Source organism: Aphidius gifuensis, linkage group LG6 (assembly GCF_014905175.1).
Source record: "Aphidius gifuensis isolate YNYX2018 linkage group LG6, ASM1490517v1, whole genome shotgun sequence".
Taxonomy (NCBI): domain Eukaryota; kingdom Metazoa; phylum Arthropoda; class Insecta; order Hymenoptera; family Braconidae; genus Aphidius; species Aphidius gifuensis.
In genome coordinates, this window is record NC_057793.1 from 2030858 (window position 1) to 2056539 (window position 25682).

Sequence of the window (25682 nt, forward strand, 5' to 3'; positions counted from 1 at the left end):
TAAAGGTATTTTCATTTAGTTAATAATTAAATGTTTTATTTAAAAAATATTTATTCGTATTTATTTTCTATTTTTTTTGTTTTTTTATTCAATTTTTATTTCGATTACTGTAGACATGTGTATAAAACATTTTTTTTTACATGAAAAATTTTTAATAATAATTCATTAAAAAAAAAAAAAATAACATTTAATGAAGTGGGGTGAAATTAAAAAATAAAAATAATAAATAATAAATAATGTTGAATTAAAATGAAAATTAAAAAAAATGATTAATTAATTAAAAGATCTTATAAATAGATTTTAAAAAAATTAAATCAACATGAAACATTGTCTCGTAAATATAAATAATAAAGAAAAATTTTAACAATGAAATTATAAAATATTCATTATTTTAGTGTAGAAAAAAATTACAGTTAAATATTAATTAAAAAAAAATTAAAGTGCTTTGATTATTTATCAATAATTATTTGCCTATTATTCAGTGAATTTTGTTGATTCTCAAAAAAAAAAAAAATTGTAAATAGTAAAATGGTAATTGATAATTAAAAAAATAAAAATGCAAAAGTATGAGAGAGCGCGGTTAACCCGTTACAAACTTGAAAGGGCTCAACAGGTGAAAGAAGACCAACATATGGAAAGATTAAGCATAAGCTACATCTTTTCCTTAGCTACAACTTCCCCGAAGGGATGCAGCACCCCACCTCTCTCTTAGTATTTATTATCAATTTTTTGTTCATTATATACAAATGATTTTCTACTTCACCACATGTGAGAAAGAGTAATCTAAGTAGATCTATCGGCTAAATTCATAACTAATTATTAATTGCCGAAAATTGAATATCCCCATCCAACAATTGAATAATTAATTTATAAGTTAATTTATTTATTGACTAATTAATTAATTAATTTATATACATTTTTAATAATAATTCATTAAAGAAAATAAAAAAAATAAAATAATAATATTCAGCGAAAGTGGGGTGAAATTGATAAATAAAAATTACAAAATAAGAAATAATGTTTTTTGCCTTTTTTTATTGTGTAAAAATTGATTTTTTTTTTTTTTGTATTAATTATTAGATTAAAAATGAAAATTAAAAAAAATTATTACTCAATTTTATAGTAATTTTCATGTTTTTTTTTTTTATTTATTAATTTTTTTTTTTCAAGGTGTTCATTTAGTCCCACATAATCCTGTATATTTATGTTATTAAAATTAATTTTTTTTTAATTAAAAATTATAAGCACTGGTATATTTATTTATCAATTAAATTAAAAAAAAAAAAAAAAGTATAAATTATAAATTAACTTAAAAACAACATACTGTACACTGGGAAATGTAATTAATGTTTTTTTTTTTCCATCAATTATAATAAGCACATTGTAAAATTAAAAAAATAAATCAAAAAATAAATAATAATTCCTCAGTATGATTTTTAAAATCATGAATTTTTGGAATACTTAAAGACAAAAGAAAAAAAAAAAAGAAAATAATATTTAACAATTCTCAAGTGACTAACAATAATTATTAGAAATATTTCTATTGAAAAAAAAAAAAAACCCCACCCGACTGATTTCGACAAGAAAATAATCAAATGAACAAGAAGTAATTATATTTCTTCTTTTTAAAAAAATGTTCATAGTGTTTTAATTATTGTCCGAGGGCGAATCACATATAAATGGGATTACAAAATGACTAATCATTATAGGCTTGTAACAGGAACAAAATGATTATTGTTTAAATTTCTAATCCTTGTCATTAATATGTGGTCCGCAGCGTTATCCTAACAATCATTAATATTACGATTAAATAATATATCAGATTTTGAATTAACAAACCAAACAATAATAAATGATAAAATAGCAACAGTTCCACCAACAGTCATTGTCAAACGTTCATTTGCTGCTGATGGTTTAAGAAACATTCTAACACTCAATTTTTGCCAAACTGATTCTGTCCACGTTGAATATTTATTAGACTTCAAGTCGTAATCTACCAAAATAAATATACATCAACATAAATATTTTAATAATAAATTAAAAATTTAAAAATATATATTTACCTTCAATTAAAAATGCTGGACTAATTGCTCTTGAATATTTAATATTATTTTTAATACAAATTCCTTTTGAATCATATCCACTCAACCATGCAAATTTATGTGGAACACATTCTTGTGATGTCATATTTGGATATTTTTCACTAGTTAAAAATATCATTAATCGTCCAGTTACTGATGTTATAGCATTTTGGTTTGATTCAACACCAACATACAATGGAAATACTGGATTTAAAAAATTTACACCAAATGGTGATGATGCAACGAATAAATTACATTTTTCATCTTCTAAATAACATGTTAGTAATTCTTTAACTAGATCTTCAACTATTGTTTTATTTATTACTTTTGTTGGATCATCATTTGTAACATATTTATATAGAGAATCACCAAGTTTCATTGCAATATTTGCTAAATTAATATGTAAATCACCTCTGTAAACAAAAAAACAAAGCAAATTAATTACTGACCATATCAAAAAGTATTTTTAATCTCACAATAATTAATAATTAATAAATAGTAATTACGTAATATTTGTTGTTTCAGATGTATCAAAAATACCACCATAATATTTATTGACAAATTGTTTACCATGACTAGCAATAACAACAGCACTTATATTTGGTTTTTCACGTAAAAAACTTTGTATTGAAGCTGGTGGTATACTACCAACAAGTGTATTATTATCATCAAATTTTAGTGAATTTTTAATATCATCAATTAATTCATTTCCATTATGATTATTTGCATGAAGAAATAATTTTTTATCACCAAGTTGTCCAAGTTCAATAACAGTTTTAATTTGATCAAGTTTTAATTGACCACTAGAAAAACCATCGTTATTATTATTTTTTAAATCATAAATAAATTTACTTGATCCAATATAATCAAAGGATTCACCATTAAATAATGTAAACAAAACATTTTTAGCTAGAAAAAAAAAGAAGAATAATTACAATTAATTTATTATAATTAATAATGTATTTATTAATGTACTTACAGTTAATAGTTGCATTAAGTTGTGTTAAATAATATGCAGTTGCAATAAGTGTTACAAAACCAGTAACAGCACTATTTGCACCAGGTGAAATACCATCAAATAATGATGTTGCATCAAATTTTGCAGTAACAATAACAACTGATTCTGATTTATTTGTTAGAGGTGATAAGGGCAAAAAAATATTTTCATCACCAAGTGGATCACAAAATCTTGTTGGATTCATATACAAAGATGGATTATTACGTCTCATACATGTCTCTGAATTAACAGCAGAATACATAAAACTTTGCATTTCTAATGCACATAAAGAACGTTCATTTTGTTTATCAATATCATGATAATTGTATTTTATAAAACAGTCTTTAATTGTTTTGAATAATTCATCATTCTGTAATAAAATAAATTATAATGAATTAATGATAATTGATGATTGAAAGGACAATTTAATGTAATCCTTACCTTCATGAAAAATATGGGAAATGGCCAATCTTCCAGGAGGAAATTATTTCCATATGGATTCCATGGTTTATCAGCATTACATGATGTTGGATTACCAGAATATCTATTGGGACATGTACTTTCTGGTGAATAACCATTTGGTAATTTGGACGGATCAGTATCATTTGTTTTGACAACTAATACACCATTTATTTTATTTGTTTTACGTAATCTAGACATAATGTCATTTTTAAATAATGAAAATAATAAAACTGCTGTGTATAAACCAGCTGTAGCATTTTTTTCCAGCCATAAAACATCAGTTTCATTTTCAATCATATGAATAATACCAACACTTCCTTCTCTACTTGCTGTAATTTATAAATAATTTATTTATAACCTCATTTTAATTATTTATAATTAATTAAACTTACAAGAACAGCCAAATTGATGAGTTCCATTGTGACGACGAAAACAAGGTGTAACACCATCAATTGTTTTGTATATCATATCTTTTATTCTCTCTCCAGATACTTGAAATAAATCAACAATAATTATTTTATTAACAAGCCATGATTATTATTTATTTATTTATTATTTGGATTTTTATAAATTAAATATTAGAAATTTCATTTGTTTTAATAAGCAATTTTTTATTGTATTTACCTGTTGTTAAAACAAGAAGAAATAAAAGAAGTTTTAAATCTACAAATTTTATCATTGTTTATATAATTTTTTGTGTTTATGTTTTTAATTATTGAACTGTCAAAATAATTGGATGAAAAAAAATACCGCCACTGACAAGACATAAATAAAAAGAGAGAGAGAAAAAAAATACACATTTAAGTACCATTTTCAATGTTGACGACATGAATTTTGTAAACTTGTCTTTACATTTTTTAAAAAAAATATGTAATTGTTAAAATTTATTTTTTATTTTATTTTTTTTATAAAATGAATCAACATGAAACATTGTCTCGTAAATATAAATAAGTAATAAAGAAAAATTTGAACAATGAAATTATAAAATATTCATTATTTAGTGTACAAAAAAATTACAGTTGAATATTAATTAAAAAAAAATTAAAGTGCTTTGATTATTTATCAACAATTATTTGCCTATTATTAAATGAATTTTGTTGATTCTCAAAAAAAATGGTAATTGATAATTAAAAAAATAAAAATGCAAAAGTATGAGAGAGCGCGGTTAACCCGTTACAAACTTGAAAGGGCTCAACAGGTGAAAGAAGACCAACATATGGAAAGATTAAGCATAAGCTACATCTTTTCCTTAGCTACAACTTCCCCGAAGGGATGCAGCACCCCACCTCTCTCTTAGTATTTATTATCAATTTTTTGTTCATTATATACAAATGATTTTCTACTTCACCACATGTGAGAAAGAGTAATCTAAGTAGATCTATCGGCTAAATTCATAACTAATTATTAATTGCCGAAAATTATATATCGTGGAATATCGCAGGCGACAACCCCACCCCCTCCTGCAAACAATTAAATAATTAATTAATTAATTAATTATTTATTTATCTATTAGTTAGTTTATTTATTTTTTTTTATTTTTTTGTTTGTTTATTTGCAAAAATACATTGAAAAATTTTTCATCTGAAATTTAATATTACGTTAATATATAAAGATCAAATTTATCTATGCAACTTTTACTTAAAAATAATAATTATAATTATAATTAATGATTTACCGTACGACCTTGCAATAGTAAATTTAAAGTCACGTGCAATTTTCGAATGGCATTATCACGTGATTTAATAAACACGTGCAACAGCCAATTTATTTATAGAAAATTTAAATTTATATTATTAATTTTCCATCAACACAATTATAACATAATTAATTATATTTATTTATAATTAATTTACCATATATTCAAATTCGAATTATTTAAAAAATGCTAGAATAGTTGAAAATTTATTTATTGGAAATGAAAAATTGATCGAATTACTATTGAATAATTTGCAAAACAACGGGACATGTTTTCCTTTCATTTGTGAATTTAATTTTTAATTCAACACGTGATGGAATAAAAGTATGTCATGGCTGCAATAACATGTTCACGTGAACGGCCTACAATTTTTTACCCCCATCGATGATATCAATTTATTTAAAAATAAATATTTAAAATCCAATCGTTATTTCAATGGAATAATTCTTCTGTTATTTTAGGTACCTTTCAAATGCCATTTTAATATATCCCCTTCTTTTAAAATCCTACTTGCTGTTGATATTATTTTTATACTTTTTAAAATCAGTATCAACTTGATCAACTACAGCTAAAGACATCCTTTAATTATTCAAAGTAAATATATATATTTTTTTTTAAAACAATACTTTTATTTATATTTTTTTTACAGATGCTAGCGTTGGTTAATTATCAATTAGATGAAATTCAAAATGAACCACAAGATAAACTAAAATTTCAAACATTATCAATAAATGAAAATTCACAAAATTTCGATCTACAGAAAAATCAAAATAAGACAAAATTTCATAGATTAAAAATTGATGAATCTTGCAGTATTTCAACAGGTTGTATTCTAAAAAAATTAAAAAATTAAAATAATATATTTATAATAATTACAGGTGTTTTAAAAATAATTAAACAATCATATTTTCTTCGAGAATTATCACTACTCTATTCTCAATTAAATGAAGAATTAATTGTGATGATCAGTGATGATGATCATGTCCCTTTGGAAACGTTGAGAATTCAGGCTGATTCAGAGACGAAAATAAATTCAAAAATAAATGACAAAACTTGGCAAAGACTTGGTGATCATTCTCCAAATTTGAATTTAATTATGTAAGATGATATAATAACAATGATGAATGATTTTGTAATTTAATTTATTTACATCGACAGGACATTGTATGTGGATGATGATGAGGATGATAGCTGTTTGATAAATTCATCAATACCAATAACTCATTTACAACTTGAAGGAATTTCATCAGCTGTTTTGCTTCGTAAAATAAGTGAAAATTGTCTTAAACTTGTTGAACTTGTTGTTGGTTCATGTACAAGTGATGGCCCAATTGATGATGAGTTGATAAGTCTATCAAAAAATTGTTTAAAACTAACAGCTGTTGGTATTGGTGATTGTGAAATTACGTGAGTATTTAAAAATTCATAAATTATATTAAATTATAAATTAATTGATTTAATAAAATAATTTTATGTTTAAAAGATGTTCTGGACTTGTGGAATTTGTCGAAAATTGCAATGAAAGACTCAAATTATTTTACGTATGGGAAACTTCAATAATTGAAGATGAAAATTTTGATATTTTAACAGCAACAAAAAAAGTTTCTTATTTATTAAAACGTAATTGGACTCCAGAATATATTTCTCCTTGGTAAATTTTTATAATCATTTATTTAAATAAATTTAATGGTAATTTTTTTATTTTTTTAAATTACATTTGTAAGTTGATTGCATACCCAGTATTATTATAAACAAAAAAATAATAAATAAAAATACATAAATTTTGTATAATTATAACAATTTATATTTTACAAAAAAAAAATATAAATTTTTATTTAAACAATGACAAATGTTTCAAGAAATGATTTCTAAAAAAAAAAAAGAAAAAAAATTACTAATTTCTTTCGATATGCATGATTAATTCTATCATTTTTTTCGATTTTTTTTTTTCGTATTTTCTATGGTAATTATGCAACAATTTCTGTACATCAACACAGAAAAAAAATTAAAAGTTATTGATTATAATTAATTAATATATTTTTAGTTTTTATTGATTGAATTTTTTTCTTTTTTTTTTTCTTTACTAATACTGGCCTATCGAATGAGGCCGTCAGTCTTTCGTTCCAGCTTAATAACATTTTAATTTAATAAACTAGATTATATTTAAAAATTGAAAAAAAATTATTATTATTATTTAAAATAAATTAACCAATATTGTCTTAATAATTAGGCAATAAGAAATTTAAAAAACAAAATTTGAGATAATTATTCATTGTAAAAAAAAATGAATAAATTTTATATTTTAGTTAATAATAAATTGTAAATAAATAATTGTTAGTTTTAAAAAAACAAAAAGTAATTATTTTAATTGAAAAATAATTTAAAACTGGAAGAACCGACAGTGAGCTAGCACCAGATGATTGATTATTTTTTTTTCTTTTTTTGAAATTGGCTAGACAAATTTTTTTTGTCCAACTAAATATATTAAAACTAAATAAACAAAAAGAAATAAAAAAAAATATTATTTACACTTAAACGGACGGTTGTAACATTAATTTTTTTCCTAAAATAATATGAAATTTTTTATTTAATTAAAAAGCTAGATTTTATCTTAATTTAAAAACTATATTAATCAAAATTAAATGAATATTAAAAAAAAAAAAATCAGTCAATCATTATTTTGATTGAGTTAAATATATAATTAAAAAAAAAAATAAAAAAAAAAACAAATATTTTAATCTACTTAGCCATTATTTCTTTGATCGAAATTAACAAGAATTTTTTTTTTTTACTTACAAGTTTTCTTTTTGTCTCTATACACATATATATATTTTTACACTCTATTGATTATTATCTTGAAATGTCAAATTGTTTATTCAATCAAGATGAGAAAAAAAAAATCCACAACCATGATATTTATGTGGTTTATATTTGATATAAGCCACGAGTATCAATCAGGCAAATCAATTGATATAATAGGCACAACAGGTTTCATAAGATCAATTTTTTTAATATGCTTTTCATGTTTATCATTAATTATTGGCTCTGATGTTGGTTGATCATTGTCACTTCTTGGCTGATAAGATATATTTCCATATTCTTGTAACAATGGACACAAGCCAAGAAGAAAATGACAAAATTCTTTTCTTATTCCAAACCACCCTAAGAATAAAAAAATAAATAACAATTTTGCTAATAGGTATAATATAATTTTTAAAATACAAATATGACTTACATTTATTGCCACCTTTTGCACCAAATGACATGAATATCAGAGTAACATGAGACAACAAAAGTGGTGCAGCAACAGTTGTATAATTTAATGATATATCACCATCTAATTTTTTCGATAGTAAAACCTAAAATAAACAAAGGTAATATTAATTATAAATTTATAAATTAATAAATAATATAATGATTATGATGATTACTTGAAAAACAATCATTGGCACAACGAGAAATGTATATGCAAGAGCTGAATTAACTGAATTTGCTCTAACTCTTGCATTAACTTGTGGAGCTCTTAATAATGCAGCAGCAATAATAATTGTATATAAAACAGCAATAAGTGATAGACACAATAGTGCCCAAAATGGTACAAATACAACTTCCCAACTCCATGTTATTAAACCATCAAGTTTTAATGCAAGAAATATAAATTGTAGAACATTAACAGCACAAAATAATTCAAGCTCAAATGTACGATCATGTTTAACAGCCCAAATGCAAACCTCAAAGAAAAAAAAGTAAAATATTATAGTAATTATTTAAACAATATTTAAATATTAAATTAATTATTTTAAACTTACTGCTATTGATACAATTGATATAAATATTAATGGTATAAATACCAATATCCAAATGTGTCTTTTAGATTCTAATTTATCACAAACTAAAAGTTCAAACATCAATAGGATTAAATGTAGTGCAAGTGTTATGAGCATTGCTTTATAATGAACATAGGCATCACCCTCAAGACGTGAATGAGGATGTCTCCACCAGACAAAACTTCCAACAGTTGCACCAGCTATAACCATACTTTTCCATATCCATATTGGAGTAAATATTGACCAGTAACTCCATTCAATATAATTATCCAAACGAAGAGAAAATAATATTGTAAATATCATCATACAAGTGTGTACTAGAAATTTGCTAAAAAATTAATAAACAAATTAGATATTATTCAACAGTTTAAAAATTATCAATGAAAATATTTGTTGATAATTTAAATATTATTCAATTTATTATTGTTTTTTTGTTTTGCATTGACAGATGTTGATGAGATGAAAAATTTCTTAGAAAAATTAGTAAAAACAAAAATATATTTTTGTATGTTTTTTTTTTTTAAATTAGAAATTATATTTACCTTGGATTAAAATTCTGGAAAAGTGTTTGTAAATTCATGGTTATGCACTCTTTGTTTTTTTAGAAAAAATTATAATAATAAATGATTTGTAGGCCTTGAAATAATTATGATGAATTTAGTTTGAATAAATAATTATTGTAGTTTGATGTTTCATGTTTAGTTTATTGATGCCAACATTGTTCATTTTTTTTTTTGGAGCATTATTTGGTGTTTTAATTATTGTTAACAATATTTTTATTTTTTTATACACATATTAATTATTATTGTCAGTGATTCATCACATGGGATTGGGATTTAGAACTTTGAACTAACTGAAGTTGGCTGTGCATGATATATCGTATTTCTCTCGCGCGCGATTACTTGTCGTTTCGATTATCTAAAGTTGTACAAGAATTTAAACAAAAAAAAAAACAATAAAAAAAAATAAGAACAATAAAAAATCTATTTTTGAATTTTATTAATGTTGTTTAAAAAAAATAAAATCTATAAAATGTATTTATTATTTTTATATACGTTTTATTTTTCAACTTTTTTTTAAAGATAAAAAAAAATATGTTTATAAATAATTTTTATTTTTTTTAAAAAAGTTATTTATTTATTTCAAAAATATTTATTTGTCAATAATTGATTATTTTAATTGACTGTTTTTTTCAAATAAAAAATAACAAGTATCGAAATAATATTTACAGTTTAACTAATTAGGTCATTAAATATTATTTTTTAAATGTTTTCTTTATCAAAGATTTTGTTATTTGTATTTCAATATTCGGTGATTAAGTGTATTGATAGAAAACAGGATGGACATGATTTTAACAAGTGAACAAACGTTTGTCACCTTATGACCTATATTAAATTTAAAAATATATTTTAAATAAATCTATAAAATCAAAAGTTATTGATAGATTTAGGATTGATTATTATTTTACATTAGAAAAAATATCAGTCGAATTTCAACCTTGGTAGAAAAATAAAATATTAAATTCTACCTGTGTTAAAAAACAATAAATTTTTAATTATTTATTTGCAAATAAAAAGAAAATATTTTAGATAAAGTTTAGTTACGATTACCTAGAAATTATTTCAACCTTCAAAAATTATTATTAATCATTTGGATATAGTGTTTTTGCAACTTGAAAATTTTTATTGTTTTATAAACATTCGTGGGGTATTATTTAAAAAGTTTAAAAATATTTAATTAATATAAAAAAGTGATTGATTGAATTATACATAATTATTAATTAAATATGTTTTTAATAAAAAAATGTTTAATTATATTTTTTTCAATTGGAATTTTTTCAAGTAAAGGTAAAGGGATAATTGAATTTTTCTTTTTCTTTCTTTTTTTAAATTTAACAAATAATATTATATATAAAAAAAAATACAAGTTTTAATTAACTAACAATTCATGTTTTATTTATTTTTTTTATTCGAGTTTTTATGGAAAAAAATTGGGCAAATTTAATCGACCCTGGTTTTAAAAATACCGGAAATAATATATCGACCTGGGAAAATGGAATTTATCTAAAAGAAATAAAAAACATTAACGACATACTAAAAAATAATTCCACGTTGGCAATTTTTGAAATGCCAATTTATTTTTTAAATAGTAAATTTGAAAATTTACAATTAATTAAAAATACAAATGTATGTAAAAAAAAAATTATATTATCAATTAAATATTTAACAATAAATTAATAAAATTTATGAAATATAATTTACAGATTATGAAAAATATGATGAATTCATTTGATGAGCTAATTGAAAATGAAATTCGTGAGGAAAAAAATAAACTAACAAACATCAATGAAGAAGATAATGAAGTAATTACTTTTTTTTATAATAAAAAATAAATTAATTCCTCATTATGATTTATAGATTTACACAAATATTTTTATCTTTTACAGATAACAGGTTTTGTTCCTTCTCCCTGGGCTTCAGTGGGACGACTGCATTCATTTAAAAAATATAAAAAATCTGGATTGCCAGAAAAATATAAAAATGAAATTTTAAATTTCAATGAATCACTTCCGCTGAATTTTACTATACCTAAAAAAATATACCCAGAAATTTTAATTGTCGTTGATTATAATATTTATGAAAAATTTGAATATAATTCAACAAAAGCAATTTTGTATATTCTAACATTTTGGAACAGTGTTGATTTGAAATTTCGACGATTGGAAAATCCAAGTTTCTCTCTAAATATTGTTGGAATTATTTTTGCCTCAGATGAAAATTCATTGATTTATTTGTTAGATAATAATGACAGCAATAATGAAGATGAGCTCTTAGAAAAATGTGGAATATTTTGGTTTAAATATAATCACATAATTCCAGTTGATAGTTATGACATTGTCATCACAATGACATCGTAAGTTTACAGTAATTTTTAATACATAAATTTTATCATTTAAGATATTTCAAATTATCATCTTTTGTTTGATTTATTCTATACTTTTCTAACAACAATTTTATCAATTTTTTTCTTCAATTTCTTTTAGATCTTCGCTGCCAAATAGAAAACTCGGTAAAGAGAAATTAAAAATACAATTTTAAAATTAATTAAATTAGTTAATTAAATTTATTTTAATTCATTTTGCAGGTCTCTCGTATCATTCTGGTGCTTGCCACTATGATAATGGTAAAAAAATCATGAAAAAAATTGGAATTATTCAAGATCAAGGTGGTTACGATGGGATTCAAACAGCTGTAGAAACTTTGGCTCGTTTGTAAGTGCCTAAAAAAAATATATAAATCATAAAAAACAATAAAAATTATAAATTAATTATAGATTTGGATCAAATTACGATGACGAAAGAATAAAAGAAAGAAATTGTCCATTTAATGATGGTTTTATAATGTCAAATCGACACTTAACAATAAATTCATCTGATTTTTCAAAATGTTCATTAAAAGATTTTCAAAAATTTCTCAAGTAAATATTTATTAAATACCTTTCTACAATTTATTTATAATAAAAACCTATAATTATCAAATTTATTCTAGTTCAAATCCATCATGTTTATACAATGAGCCAATAATTGGCAATAAAATACCTCGTTATTTACCAGGTAAATTACAAAATCATGATAATCAATGTAAAAAAATTGAAGGAACAAAAAGTTGTCCAGTACCAAGTAATCATATATTTTGTCAACAATTAAAATGCATTGAAAAAGGATCTAAAAATAATTGCAAAGCCATGACAGCCGGTGCAGCTGATGGAACTTTATGTGAAGAAAATTCACATTGTCTTCATAATCGATGTATTATCAATGAATAAAAAAAAATAAATTTAACAATATAAAATTTACCATTTAAAAAGTACAATTAATTTTTATTTTGAAACTTTTTTTTCTTATGTTTATTCTATTTAAAAAAATAGATCGAGTAGTCATTATTCAAAAAAAAAAAAAATATATAATATTAATAATAATCATAATAATAGTAATAATAATTGAAAGTGTTTTTTTTTTTTTTTTTTAAATTATCAACAAATGATTAAACATCAATGGCATTTGCAATTAATACCCAGCCACCAATTAAAAGAGCTCTAAAACTTTCGCTCCAGCTTGATAGTGTATAAATGAGAAGAACAAAAAACATGATTTTTGTGATAACATCAACCCACCACATGCTGAAATATAAAAAAAATGATAATTATAAATTTAATTTAATAATGATAGTGATTTTAATAGCTAAAAAAAATTTACACTCTCATGTGTCGTCTTGCTGCTGGTAGTGTTTCTGGTGGTTCATTTAAAATATAAATACGAGCTGCTCTAATACATGCTTCAAAATAATCATCAAGATCCAAATCATCACCGTGTAATTGATAATTAATTTTTTCTCTTTCATTAAATTTATTTCTTATAACAGTTATATTATCATTTTCAAAATCCCATTGATTGTTAGCATAATATTCAAATACTTCAAAACCTTTTTGAATTCTTCGATGAACACGACACATTCTAAAATAAATAAATAATTTAATAAACAATTAATAATATTAATTAAAAATAATTATAATTACATTGGTTTATGACCAGCAAGAAATATCATTGTATCAATAAAATATGCTGGTATCATGTGAAACAATAAAACACATATATTATGAACAAATTTTGATTGTTTCATGCTACCACCTGGATACCAAACAACTCCATTTAATGGTACTTTTTCAGTAACTTTACGACCACGATCAATGATTTCTCTCCATGTAACCTATTTTAAAAAAAAATACATTTTAATTATTAATAAATAAACTAAATTAAAAATAGAAAAAAAAACCATTACCTTAAATTCACGACTACTTGTAAGATTATAAACTCTTCTACTTTGATCTTTGCAATAAATAAAATTCCATGTTGCACCAAGAATAGCATTAACAGCAATATCAACTGGTAAATAATCAGCATATCCACGTTCATCACAATGCATTGTTCTGATGACACCTTTACCAGCACCAATTAATAAACCAGTTGGTCCATTCATGTTGTCTGTCCAGCCAGGTATTGGTTCTTTCCATACTGGTATCACAATACTTGGACTAAAATATATTAGTAAAATTATTATATTTTATTTGAAAAATTTATTTTTATATTTAAATTTATTTACCGAAGTATTACTGATGGTATAACAGTCATTGATTCTTCAACAAGACCTTCTGATAGTGCTTTTGTAAATGCATATGTGTTTGGTAAATTTCCAAGTATTTTTGCTGTCATTGCTTCAACAACATCATCATCCATCCATTCAACACATTTTATTATTTTATGAGGATCTGCTGGAGGTGGATATGGCTTTTCTTCAAGTACCTATTTTCATTAATTAATTTAACAATTAAATTTTTAATAAAGAAATCTTTTTTCTATGAAATTTTTCTACGTAGAAATTTTACTAATATTTTTAATTATTAAAAAAATAATTTAACATAGCTGCTAATAGTAAAATTGAATAAAAATTGTTTTAAAATTACTGAGATAATTATTTTTATAATCGTGTTTTTTTTTTTTAATATTGTAACACGCTTGATAATTTTTTTTATAACATTAAAATTATTTTGCAATAATTATGTTACACAAACAGCATTAATGTTTTTTTTTTTTAAATATGTTAATCAAACTAGTGGGTCAATGTTTACATGTCTATTTGAGTGTTATTATTATTAAATTAACTAACTTTCTCTTCAAGATGACAATAAGCAGTACTTATGTGTGCAAACATCTCCAAATTTTTCATTTCTTTGGCAAGATCTAGCATGTTTCTTGTTCCACGTGTGTTTAGTAAAACAGCTCGTTTTAATAATTCATCAAATCTAAAAGAAAAAAATAATATACAAATATGTTCTTTCATCTTTTGATATTAAATTGTATTATTTTAAATTTAAATGCAAATATTGGAATTTCATTGGAGAAAGGAGCTTGGATATTTAATTCTTTTGATTAGAAAAAAAAAGAAAAAAAATTAAAATTTCCATTTAATATGTTGATTCACGTTTGCATCACAAATTAAAAAAAGGTTTTTTTTTTTTTAAATTGACACTTGACTTCCTAGATAATCAACAACTAAAGCTCAAGGTGAAAAATAGATAAATTATATTTTTTTTTTTGTAATGATGATTTATGAATTCTATAAAGAAAAATTGTTGCCTTTTTTTCGATTTTTTTTCACTCAATTTCTTCATAGAAGTGTGCTGTTTATATGTGTCATTAATTATTATTTTTTTTTTATTTACTACCTTACTGTTGCTGCTGCATGATAAACAATACTAATTTTTTCACAAAGCATATTTCTGTCTTCGATTGAAATTCCAAGCCCAGGAAGTGAAACATCGCCATTGACAATGCCGACAGTTTTATGCATCGTTTCTAAGCCACGTTGATTTTTAACTTTTTCGAAAAGCTAGATTTAAAAAACAAACAAAATAACATGTTATTGATGAACTCAATTATACTAATGGAAAATAATATTTATCAACAAAAAAATCAGCCAGGAAATCATTAGGTAGAAATTAATTTTATTTACTTTTTTTGTACAACCGTTATTGTTTGATTGTTTGAAAATAAAAAAATTATAAAAGATCATTACTTATTTTTTAAAATGACCCAAGAAATCACCTTTTGCTTATTTAATTTATTTGTAAAATATCTGCACATGGAAAACTCTTTTTTTTATATAAATTTTTTTCAAAAATATTTATTTTCCATCAGAATTACGTCAAGTGTTTTTTCAAATTCAATTTAAAGTATAAATAATTTAAATGAATTTCAGGATATTTATAATTTCTTTTCAATAAAAATTAAACAGATAAATTATAAAATTTCTAAATACATCAAGAAGATGTCAATTGAATAGAAAAAAAATTTCTAAAATGTTGCAGCTGTTGATCGACAACAGCATAATGTAATTTAAAAATTTATTATTGTGTAACAAAATCATATGATGTGGGAAAAATATATTTTCTTTAAGAAAATAAATAAACTAAATTATAAAAAAAAATTCTTCATCGAAAAAAAAACGACAAATATATTTTAAAAATCGAATGAATAATAATAAAAATTCAAGCAAAAATAATATAATAAAATAATACAAGTATAGAAATAATTTTAATACAAAAAATAAAAATAAATAAATTAAATGTTTATTTAAAAGTGCTCAGAATGACTTTGCATTTCATCATCGAAATATTTTCATGTGTGGGTATACGCGAGTCAATCGAGATCTACAATAAAAATTGCATATATATTTTTTTAAAAATATTTAAATTTTTTTTTAACTTCTGTTTACAATGTGCAATATAAATTTCTAGATGTTTATAATTTTTATAATGTTTATAATAGACAGAGAGAGACAGGCCAAGGAGCATACAGTGAGAGTAAATTAAATAAATTAAATAAAACATGTTTCGAGTATTCAAGTAGTGGCACTTGACATCTCTTGCCTCATTTATAATTTATCATTGTTGTTATTATTTTACAATTGTTTATAAAAGGTGAATAATTTAACTGTAAGGATAAGCATCAAATTGACTTGCCATGTAGTAAAAACAAAATTTAAAAAATAAATAAACCTTTTTTTTTTCTTTTTCATTTGACTCATTATTTTTTTAAAAAAATATAAAACTTTTATATCGTAATTTTATAGAAAAACACGTTTTAGATAATTGTTATTATTGGTAATTAATATTTGTATACTTTCAAGTTGAAATTAGAATATTATAAAATAATTTAAACGTGATAAATTAAATTGAAATATATAATTCACTGTCACGCGATCATCATTTTGAATAAACTCAAAATTTCAACGTTTTTTTTATTTTTATTTTTTCAATCGCGCAACAGGTTGTTAGTTCCAGCTGGTATCATCATCTTGAATAAACGTATTTTAGTATAATTTTTGTATTTTTCCTTTAGAAAAAAAAAAAAAAATGATGAAAAAAAAAATTTTAACTAATTTTTTACACGTGGCGATAGAAAAATATTTATTCTACGATATTATGATGATGAAAATAAAAAAAAAGGAGGTTGATTAAGAAATACCAATGATTGTATATTAAAAATTTAAAAAATAAATAAAATTGAATCGACTGAATCAACGAATATTTAAAATTCAAACGCAAATGGGAAATTTCGACCTGTTGGCCTTGTTTTACTTTCTGAAAATTATACGTTACAGTGTGGTATACTTAAAACATCATTTAGTTTGTTATTACGTTAAATAATCGTAAGAAAAAGTAAAAAAAAAAAATTATATATATATGTGACATAAGTTTTGCCGGTAAGTACTTTCACCAGACATGATAAAACACGTCCTCACATCTTTACTCATTCTCTCATCGAGGCCTTGACTCTGTTTTCTGCAAATACGAGAACAGAAAAAGCAAAAATCTCTTGGCTCTCATTCATTTTCAATATTATTATTTAAATAATATTTATTCAATAAATTATAAATAAATAACTTTTTTACTAATGTTTTTAAACACAATAAATATGAAAAAATTAAAATGAAATTTTTTAATTTTTATACTCACTGCTGAATTAAATATTTCATCAAGACGATGTTTTGGATCTTTTCCTTTTTTTGGTCTTACTAATAAGTATATTTTTTCAATTTTTGGAATACAACGTAAAAATTTTTCCACCAATACTTTTCCAAGAAATCCAGTACCACCGGTTATCAATATTTTTTTACCCTCAAACATATCTGCTATCCGATCAGGTAATTCTTCTATTTTCGTTTCCGTCATTTTTCTTAATTATCTGTAAATAAATTTAATTATTTCAATTAATAAATTGCCTTAAATTTATCACAGAAAAAATTACCAACAAATAACAATTAATATCTAAAATGAATATTTCGTTAATTTCGAAAATTGTGGTTTTTAAATTTTCATCATATAGTGTATATTAAATCGGTATTTGTAAAAATAAAATTAATATAAATAATTAGCTACTGAATTTAATGGCAATTTATAAAATAAACATAAAATCATATGGAATGTAAATTGTTGGTTATTACTACTACGTGAAGAAAATAAGATTAATAGAAAAAAAATTACAGAAAGAGTCAAGGCAAAGTTCTCTGTTAAAAGACCAACAATTTATTTAAATTACGATCACTGGGAACGTTTACTGAACCTGGCTAGATATTACATAGAAATATTTATTTATATTTTTTATTTAATTTTATCTTATTTATTTATTTTTCTAATCATGTGCAAAAAAATGACCGAGTAATTACGACAGTAAATATTTTTTAATTATTTTTTTTTGTTTATAATTATTATTATTATTATAATATTTATTTATATTTTTTTTTTCACTGAAATATTTATTTTTCATCTATTATTTTTCTATAGAAATTAATTATTCATTTTTCATTTTATTATTAAATTCAAAATAATAATTTGAAATTTTTTTTTTTTTCGATTTTTTTTTTTAGATATTTTTAGCTAATTGGCTTATAAGTTTTTTATGAAATTTTTTATTTCTATTAATTGTGGTTAATCTTGATCTTAAAATTTCATATATCATTGATTCTCTTTCGAAATAATTATAATTTTATTTTTTCATAATAATTTGTAACGCGTGTATTTGGCAATAAAAAAAACTGGTTTTCATATGCAATTTGATAAATGGGTTTTACATAGAGGTCATTGTGAAGATATTTAAAAAATAATTATTAATAAAATAGTTACAATAAATGTGCATACAAAAATCATGAGAAAAAAAAAAAATAACATGTACATTTATTTTTTGTTTCAAATTAACGTCAAATATCTTTAAAGGGAATTGAGAAATTCAGGTATTTTTTTATTTTTTTATGTAATTAGAAAGGTCTTTTTTTTTTTTTTTATTATAGTATTTAAAATCAGGTGAATAGAGTCGTAATTCTTTCAAATAATATATTATAAAATTGCTGTTACAATTAAATAATCGTAAATAAAAAAAAATATATATTAAAAAAAAAAGAAAAAGTATGGATTTCTTATAAAATTGAAAGTGAATTAATTAATCTCTTGTTTCCAAGATTAAACATTCTTCTTATTGACGAAATTTTTTTTCAAATGTCAACATCATTCAACTACTTTTTCAAAAAAAATAATACGATGATTTTATAATAAAATTATGCAATATAAATTATTTAACAAAGAAATCAGTCAAATGACAAATCAAAAAAAAAAAAATTTCAACAAATGTAACAAATCATATTTTTGAATAGTAAAAAAATTAAAAAAAAAATATATTAATACTAATAAAAACACTATCCACTTTGGCACATTGAAATTTAGTGCAAATAAATTTTTTCATTAATAAAAATTCACTTACATTTACAATTAAATATCAACACTTTAAATTAACAAAATACTAATTTTAAAAAATGAATATTTAACGTATATTTTGACAAATATTAAGATGTTAATTTTTTTATCAAAAGTTTAAAATTATAAGTAAAAATATTTGAAATAAATTTTATAGTTTATTTTTTTTTTCAAATTTAAATGTGAACGAATGGTTGGTCGATCACCGACTGAACAAATTCAGACAAAAGTCACCAAGCTCAGCTCAACAACGTAAACGTTTGTGTGTTGAGATAAGTCAAGAAGTGAGTTGGTTTGTATTTGGTTTGTAAGGCTAAGAAAAAAAAAAAATAATATTTTAAAAAAACAACATAGTTAATTTATTGAGTTTATAATCATATTCAACGTATCAAAATAATTTACGACATAAAATTCAAGCTGTTTTCTAAATTCTATGGCTATTGACTAATTCGATTATTTAAATTTAAATTTTTCAATGATAGAGGTCAAAATTGCAACGGATATTTCGATTTTACTAATTTTAATAATTTTTTGCTTTATCATTTTTTTAAAACAGGTTCCAAAAGAATGCATGACGTTAAATTTTCATGATGAAATTTGATCAAGGTTATTTTTAAATATTATTTTTAAATATACATAATTATTATATTTTTATATTTGATATTAAATATAAATAAATATCAATAAAAATATTGTGAATGATAAAAAATTGAATAAAAAAATTATAGAAATTTTTTATTCTTCATTGATGGATTTTAAATTTTTTTTTTTTGAAAATTCTTTATTGTTGATTGATGATGATTATAATTATTTATATTTGATAAATAATAATATACTTGTTGTTGTTTATATTTGAAAAAATAATATATGGAAAAAAAATTTAATTAAAATAATTTTTTTAAGGTTTGATTGACATCCCTGTTGAATTTTTTATTTATCTTAAAAATAAAAAATTCAAGGTAGACGTTTGAAAGTCACTGTATCTGAAGGTGAATAGAACAAAAAAAAAATTTTTTTAAATATCAAAATGATTGTAAACAACAAAATAATAATTATTTTTTCTAATTATTTTTCTATTTAAATTATTATTTTAAATAAACTTGAAAATGTAATTTTTTTTTCTGTTGATATTATTTCAAGGTATTTTTCGTTTTTTATATTATATTTTATATTTTTAGGCTTTCACTAATTTAATCTGCAGCAAATGATGAGTGACGAAAATGATATAATATACAGCCAGTAATTTTTTTATATTTTTTATTTTATAATTTAGATAACAAGTGAAATTTTACCATGAAATTTTGATGAAATAAAAATTTTAAAAAAGTATATTTTATTTATGTAAAAACAAGTTTGTCTATTATTATAAATTTGGGGTTTTTATTTATTTGAATAATCAAGACAATTCCAGTAATTTTTATAAAGAAAAAAAAAATAAAACGTAATAATTTCGATTAAAAATTTGCCTGAGATTTCGATGGAATTTAATTTTGTTTCAAAATCGAGATATTTATGTAAATTTAATGATCAAAAAGTTGGGATTTCCAATGAGTCATTCGATTTTTTTTTATAACTTTATTATTCGTTTCGAAATTAATTTTTAACTTTAATTCTAGGGATGAAAATAAAATAAATAAATTTCATTTAATTTTCTTTTTTTTCTAATGACAATTTGATATATAAAAATTGACACAAATAATTTGTATTGAGGTTTGAATTTAAACGGGAATGCCAAAGCAGTTCGGCCTCTGTTTAACTGACGCAATTTAACTTTCGTGCGCAGTTAAACTTGCTAGTCACTTTGAAATATATATAAAATGAGAGAGCAAGTTTTACTCGTGAGTTTGGCAATAATTTCAGGATGCCAAAGCTAAATAAACGCACAAACTTACACACATTCTCGTTACACCTTCACTTTTTTTTTTTTTTTATAATTAACACAAATTATTACAAATAAATATTTAACGATAATAATAGTCCTTCAAATTTTTATTTATAATCTTAATGACTTTAAATCATATAAAACAAAAATTTTATATCTATCTTTAAAAAATTTCTTAATTTATATGTATAATTAATTTAACAATAAAATATTTTACCATTTATAAAATAATTGAGACATCAAAGTGATAAAAAAAAAACCTATTTTCCTATTATAATAATAAAATTGACTTTCAATTTAATTTTTCTAAATTAATTATTGATCAGTCAATGAGAATAAATTACTTGATAATTTCAACAGTTGTTGCTTGATAATCAATCGAAGAAATAATTGACATAATTCCCCAAATTAATAAAATTCCAATAATCGACATAAATAGAATATCAACAATCCAATAAATCATTAAAATTTTACGGCTATGTGGTAAAGTTGATGGATCTTCTTTCAATACAAATTTTCTAATTCCAAGTACATATGATTTGAGATAATTATCCCAGCTTAATGTACTCGTATCAATAAAAAAAGTTTCCTTATCATCAGACGAAAGTTCTTTTCTCAATTGTCGAAAACGATCATTTCTAAGAAAAATAAATTTATTAGTAATCAATAATTATTAATTAATTATTATTAATTATACTAAATAAAATAAATTAATAATTACTTAAAGACCCATGGTTTCATTGTGTAATAATGCAGGAGTTTTAAACCTGATGCAATTTTAGCTTGTACTCGTGTTAAGAAGGGCTTATTTCCAGTAACAAAAAGCATCAAGTCAATAAAATATGCTGGTAAAAGTTGTAAAAAAAATACAGCTATAATATGAAAATAATAATTTTTAGTCAATTGTCCTCTTGGATACCAAAGAATACCTGAAGAAAAAAATATTATTTTAGTATTTCTGTATTAATTATTTTTATATAATTTTTTAATTACCTGAAAAAGGATTATCAAGTGCATGTTTTCTACCATATCCCAATGCTTCACCCCAAGTCAATAAATTTTCTCCACTCTCAGTGACATTCATGTAAATTGGTTTATCTGGTTTTTCAATTCCTACTCTCCATGCAAGTCCTATCATAGCATTAATAACAATATCACATGGAATACAATCCATTGTTAAATTTTCATCACAAAGAACTGATCTTATGACACCTTTTGCACCACCAATTGTTAAACCAGTTGGACCATTTAAACCTTCAACCCAACCAGGTGATGGTTCTTTCCATGATGCTGTAACTAAATACATAAAATTATTATTATTAAAAAAATAACATCTTAATGTTTAGAAAATAAATAAAAACATCAAAAAAATATATTACTATCGAATGAAAATAAAAAGCGTCTTATTACTTTCTTTTAGAAATATAAAATATTAATTTTAATTTTTTAAATTGATATTTTATAGTAATAGAAATATTTAACTAACCAATTGACGGTCTTGCAACACCAACTGGAAGTTTCGATTTGTTCATTAAATCTTCACCAAGTGATTTAGTATAAGCATAGGTATTTGGAAAATCACCAAGTATATTTGGTGTTATTAATTCCAATGTTTTATTATCAACAAGTTCAATCAATGTCATAACGTCGTCTGGTGACATTGGACTTGAATACATTTTTTCTTCTAATACAGGCTCACTGCAGTGTGTAAATGAAGTTGATACATGAACCAATGATTCCAAATTTTTCATCTAAATTAACAAAAATTATTTATTATTAAATTATTAAATTTATTATTTAAATTATTGTATTATATTTTTTTTCAACATTTGATTATTAAATTTAATATACGTTATTAATTTACATTGAAAATAAATTAAGTATATAAAAAAAAAAAAATAGATTATTTGTCTTTGGCATCACGCAAATGCAAAATAATTATTTTTTATTATTTTTATTATTATTTATACTGAAGGACGAGTATGATAAAAGTGAGAGGGTTTTTCCCGTCTTAATAATTCATCAAACCTGTTTCATAATGTTCCATGAATTGGATAGGTCATGAAAAAAAAAAATCTTCAAGGGAAAATAATTTAAAAAAAAAAGAAAGTAAATCATTAAGAAATTTAATTTTTTTTTTGGTTTTTTCAATTAATTAATTAATTAATATGTAAATTAAAAAATCTATTTAAAGTTGATGAGAAAATGTTGAATTTTAAAATGAACAATCCTATTAAATTTTTATTGAATTATTTTTTCCTTTCTCATGACATTGACATTCATGAAACAATGAAATACTTGATTATTATATTTATATGCTATTTAATAATGGACCTTGATTTGGCACAATGATAACTTACCTGTTTGGCAAGATTTATAAGATTTTTAGTGCCTTTTGTATTCATGGCAACAGCATCCTTGAGTGGAATATCGAACTTGACATTAGCTGCCACATTAAATATCACTGAAATCTCATTAATAAGTTGGCCTTTGTTCACTGTTGATAGACCAAGATCATCAAGCGTGCTATCACCAGACATGGCTATTACTTTTTTTAAATACTCTGGATGCTTTTCTTGTAATTGTTTAAATGGCTCTTGCTAAAAGGAAAATAAAATAATTTTTTTTTATATATTTTTTTCTTTATCATTTTATCAAATTATCAAGAATTTTTTATGCATTAACTAAAGAGTTGATCTTGATTATCTTGTTTTTTAAAACAAGCAAATATAACAAAATTTTTATAAAATTAAATTGAAGGAAAAGATTTGTATATTTTTTTTTTTTACATCAAGTTTCATCATTATGAATAAATATATTGATTATATATCATATTTTTTTTCATCACACGCACAAATACCAAAGTAAATTATCATGGTCAAATTCTATAGCAAGTTTTGCAATAAAAAAATAATAAATAAATAAAGCATAATTTGCTTTATTGATATAATTTAAAAGTAAAAATAAAAATTATTAAATTATTTGTTGATCAAGCAAATATTAAATCAATAATAACATTTTACCAAAAAAACATTGTGTAATAAAATTTTATAATGAAATTTATATTAAACTTGAAAAAATATAATTTAAAAAAAAATTTAATTTTCATAATTTATTATTTATTTAAATTTATTCATTTTCTAGTTGAATTTCTAAAAGTCATCAAATTTAATGACTATTTTAATGAAATATTTTTATAATTTATTTATTTAATTTTTGTAATATTTTTTCATTCATAAAATAATTTTATTTGTAATTTAAATTTTTTTTTACTTTTATTTTTTGTGTTAATTTAATAAAAAGGAAGAAGTTAATTATCAGTAGGATGATAATGATTAAGCAAATAAAAAAACCTTTTTTTTCAAAAAAGAATTTCACACTTTTTCTAATAGTAAAAAAATAAACCAAAAAGTTTTTTTTATAAATTTACTATGAACTATTAATAATTAAAAAAAATTAATTTATCTTACTTGAAGCATTGATTGTAATCTTGCTTGTGAATCAAGGCCTTTTTTTTCACGAACAAGAATATAAATATTTCCAATATTTCGACAACTTGTTAGTAATTTAACTAGCAATACTTTTCCCATAAATCCAGTTGCACCAGTTATAAAAACATTACGCTTTTCAAACCATTCTGGTATCGTTGGTTCATTAATACCCATCTTTGCTGGCTTTAATCTAAACAAAAAAATAAAAATTACTATATTTTAATTATAAAAAAATGAATAATTCATAAACATTTATTATTCAATCGATTAATTCATAATTTGAAAGTCATTCGTTATTCAACGAAACAATTACTTTGTCGACGTAATTATGAATTACAAAAAATACATTTGAATACATTGTAAAAAAAGTTTGATATAAACAAAAAAATGTATGAATAAAAAAAAAATTTTATTCATAAATAAATCAATGTTAAAAAAAAAAAGGAAATTTATTTATAAAATTTAATAAATAATATTAATTATATTTTTAAATCAAATTAATTTAAAAAGTTAAAAGTTTTATAATTGTTTTAAATACCTGAAGTTAATTATTTAATTATTTTTTGATTTGGTTGATATGTGTATGATACAGTTGATGATTTTGTTTAAAAAATTTCTGGATATATATTTGCGTCCAGTCACTATCGATACCCGTTAAAGACTGAATCGTGTTTCTTCTTTACAAACTCTTGATACTTGATGGCATCAGATGTTTGTGATTCACCTTCTGATGTTGTTTCTACATTTATCTGAGCTCGTTGATTATTACTGTCATTATTTTTAACTAATGCATATTTTATTTATTCATCATTGATATGTCAAAGTGTTTATGATATTTTTAGTTTTTTGTTAAATGACTTTGTATTATCCACAAGGAAATT

The 25682-nt window shown here is 22.0% G+C and overlaps 6 protein-coding genes across 6 annotated transcripts; 2 read left to right on the forward strand and 4 right to left on the reverse strand.

Annotated features, from left to right (window-relative positions):
• Nucleotides 1–1015: 1015 nt before the first annotated feature.
• Nucleotides 1016–4311, reverse strand: LOC122858763 (nicastrin). Its single transcript, XM_044161891.1, has 7 exons — nt 4165–4311; nt 3933–4031; nt 3520–3869; nt 3061–3448; nt 2588–2990; nt 2064–2494; nt 1016–1993 (listed from the first exon to the last, which is right to left on the reverse strand). Exons 1-7 carry the CDS (start codon nt 4217–4219, stop codon nt 1785–1787), a joined length of 1935 nt encoding a protein of 644 aa, XP_044017826.1. The 5' UTR covers nt 4220–4311; the 3' UTR covers nt 1016–1784.
• Nucleotides 4312–5786: 1475 nt separating this feature from the next.
• On the forward strand, nt 5787–7371 carry LOC122858765 (putative F-box/LRR-repeat protein 21). Its single transcript, XM_044161893.1, has 5 exons — nt 5787–5830; nt 5886–6060; nt 6115–6334; nt 6395–6643; nt 6720–7371. Exons 2-5 carry the CDS (start codon nt 5886–5888, stop codon nt 6889–6891), a joined length of 816 nt encoding a protein of 271 aa, XP_044017828.1. The 5' UTR covers nt 5787–5830; the 3' UTR covers nt 6892–7371.
• Nucleotides 7372–7629: 258 nt separating this feature from the next.
• Nucleotides 7630–9898, reverse strand: LOC122858764 (transmembrane protein 185B). Its single transcript, XM_044161892.1, has 5 exons — nt 9606–9898; nt 9046–9391; nt 8668–8967; nt 8472–8595; nt 7630–8398 (listed from the first exon to the last, which is right to left on the reverse strand). The coding sequence occupies exons 1-5, from the start codon at nt 9641–9643 to the stop codon at nt 8187–8189; spliced, it is 1020 nt and encodes a 339-aa protein (XP_044017827.1). The 5' UTR covers nt 9644–9898; the 3' UTR covers nt 7630–8186.
• Nucleotides 9899–11338: 1440 nt separating this feature from the next.
• Nucleotides 11339–12977, forward strand: LOC122859669 (venom metalloproteinase 3-like). The gene is made up of 6 exons (XM_044163353.1): nt 11339–11425; nt 11510–11976; nt 12107–12132; nt 12208–12334; nt 12397–12540; nt 12612–12977. The coding sequence occupies exons 1-6, from the start codon at nt 11339–11341 to the stop codon at nt 12886–12888; spliced, it is 1128 nt and encodes a 375-aa protein (XP_044019288.1). The 3' UTR covers nt 12889–12977.
• Nucleotides 12978–13056: 79 nt separating this feature from the next.
• Nucleotides 13057–19670, reverse strand: LOC122858767 (putative fatty acyl-CoA reductase CG5065). The gene is made up of 9 exons (XM_044161894.1): nt 19436–19670; nt 17638–17866; nt 15346–15509; nt 14787–14922; nt 14223–14422; nt 13902–14154; nt 13639–13829; nt 13319–13576; nt 13057–13242 (listed from the first exon to the last, which is right to left on the reverse strand). Exons 2-9 carry the CDS (start codon nt 17851–17853, stop codon nt 13107–13109), a joined length of 1554 nt encoding a protein of 517 aa, XP_044017829.1. The 5' UTR covers nt 17854–17866; nt 19436–19670; the 3' UTR covers nt 13057–13106.
• A 997-nt stretch (nt 19671–20667) lies between these two features.
• Nucleotides 20668–25657, reverse strand: LOC122858769 (putative fatty acyl-CoA reductase CG5065). The gene is made up of 7 exons (XM_044161898.1): nt 25340–25657; nt 24781–24991; nt 23671–23910; nt 22797–23061; nt 22304–22606; nt 22032–22239; nt 20668–21948 (listed from the first exon to the last, which is right to left on the reverse strand). The coding sequence occupies exons 2-7, from the start codon at nt 24973–24975 to the stop codon at nt 21651–21653; spliced, it is 1509 nt and encodes a 502-aa protein (XP_044017833.1). The 5' UTR covers nt 24976–24991; nt 25340–25657; the 3' UTR covers nt 20668–21650.
• Between the last annotated feature and the right edge of the window lie 25 nt (nt 25658–25682).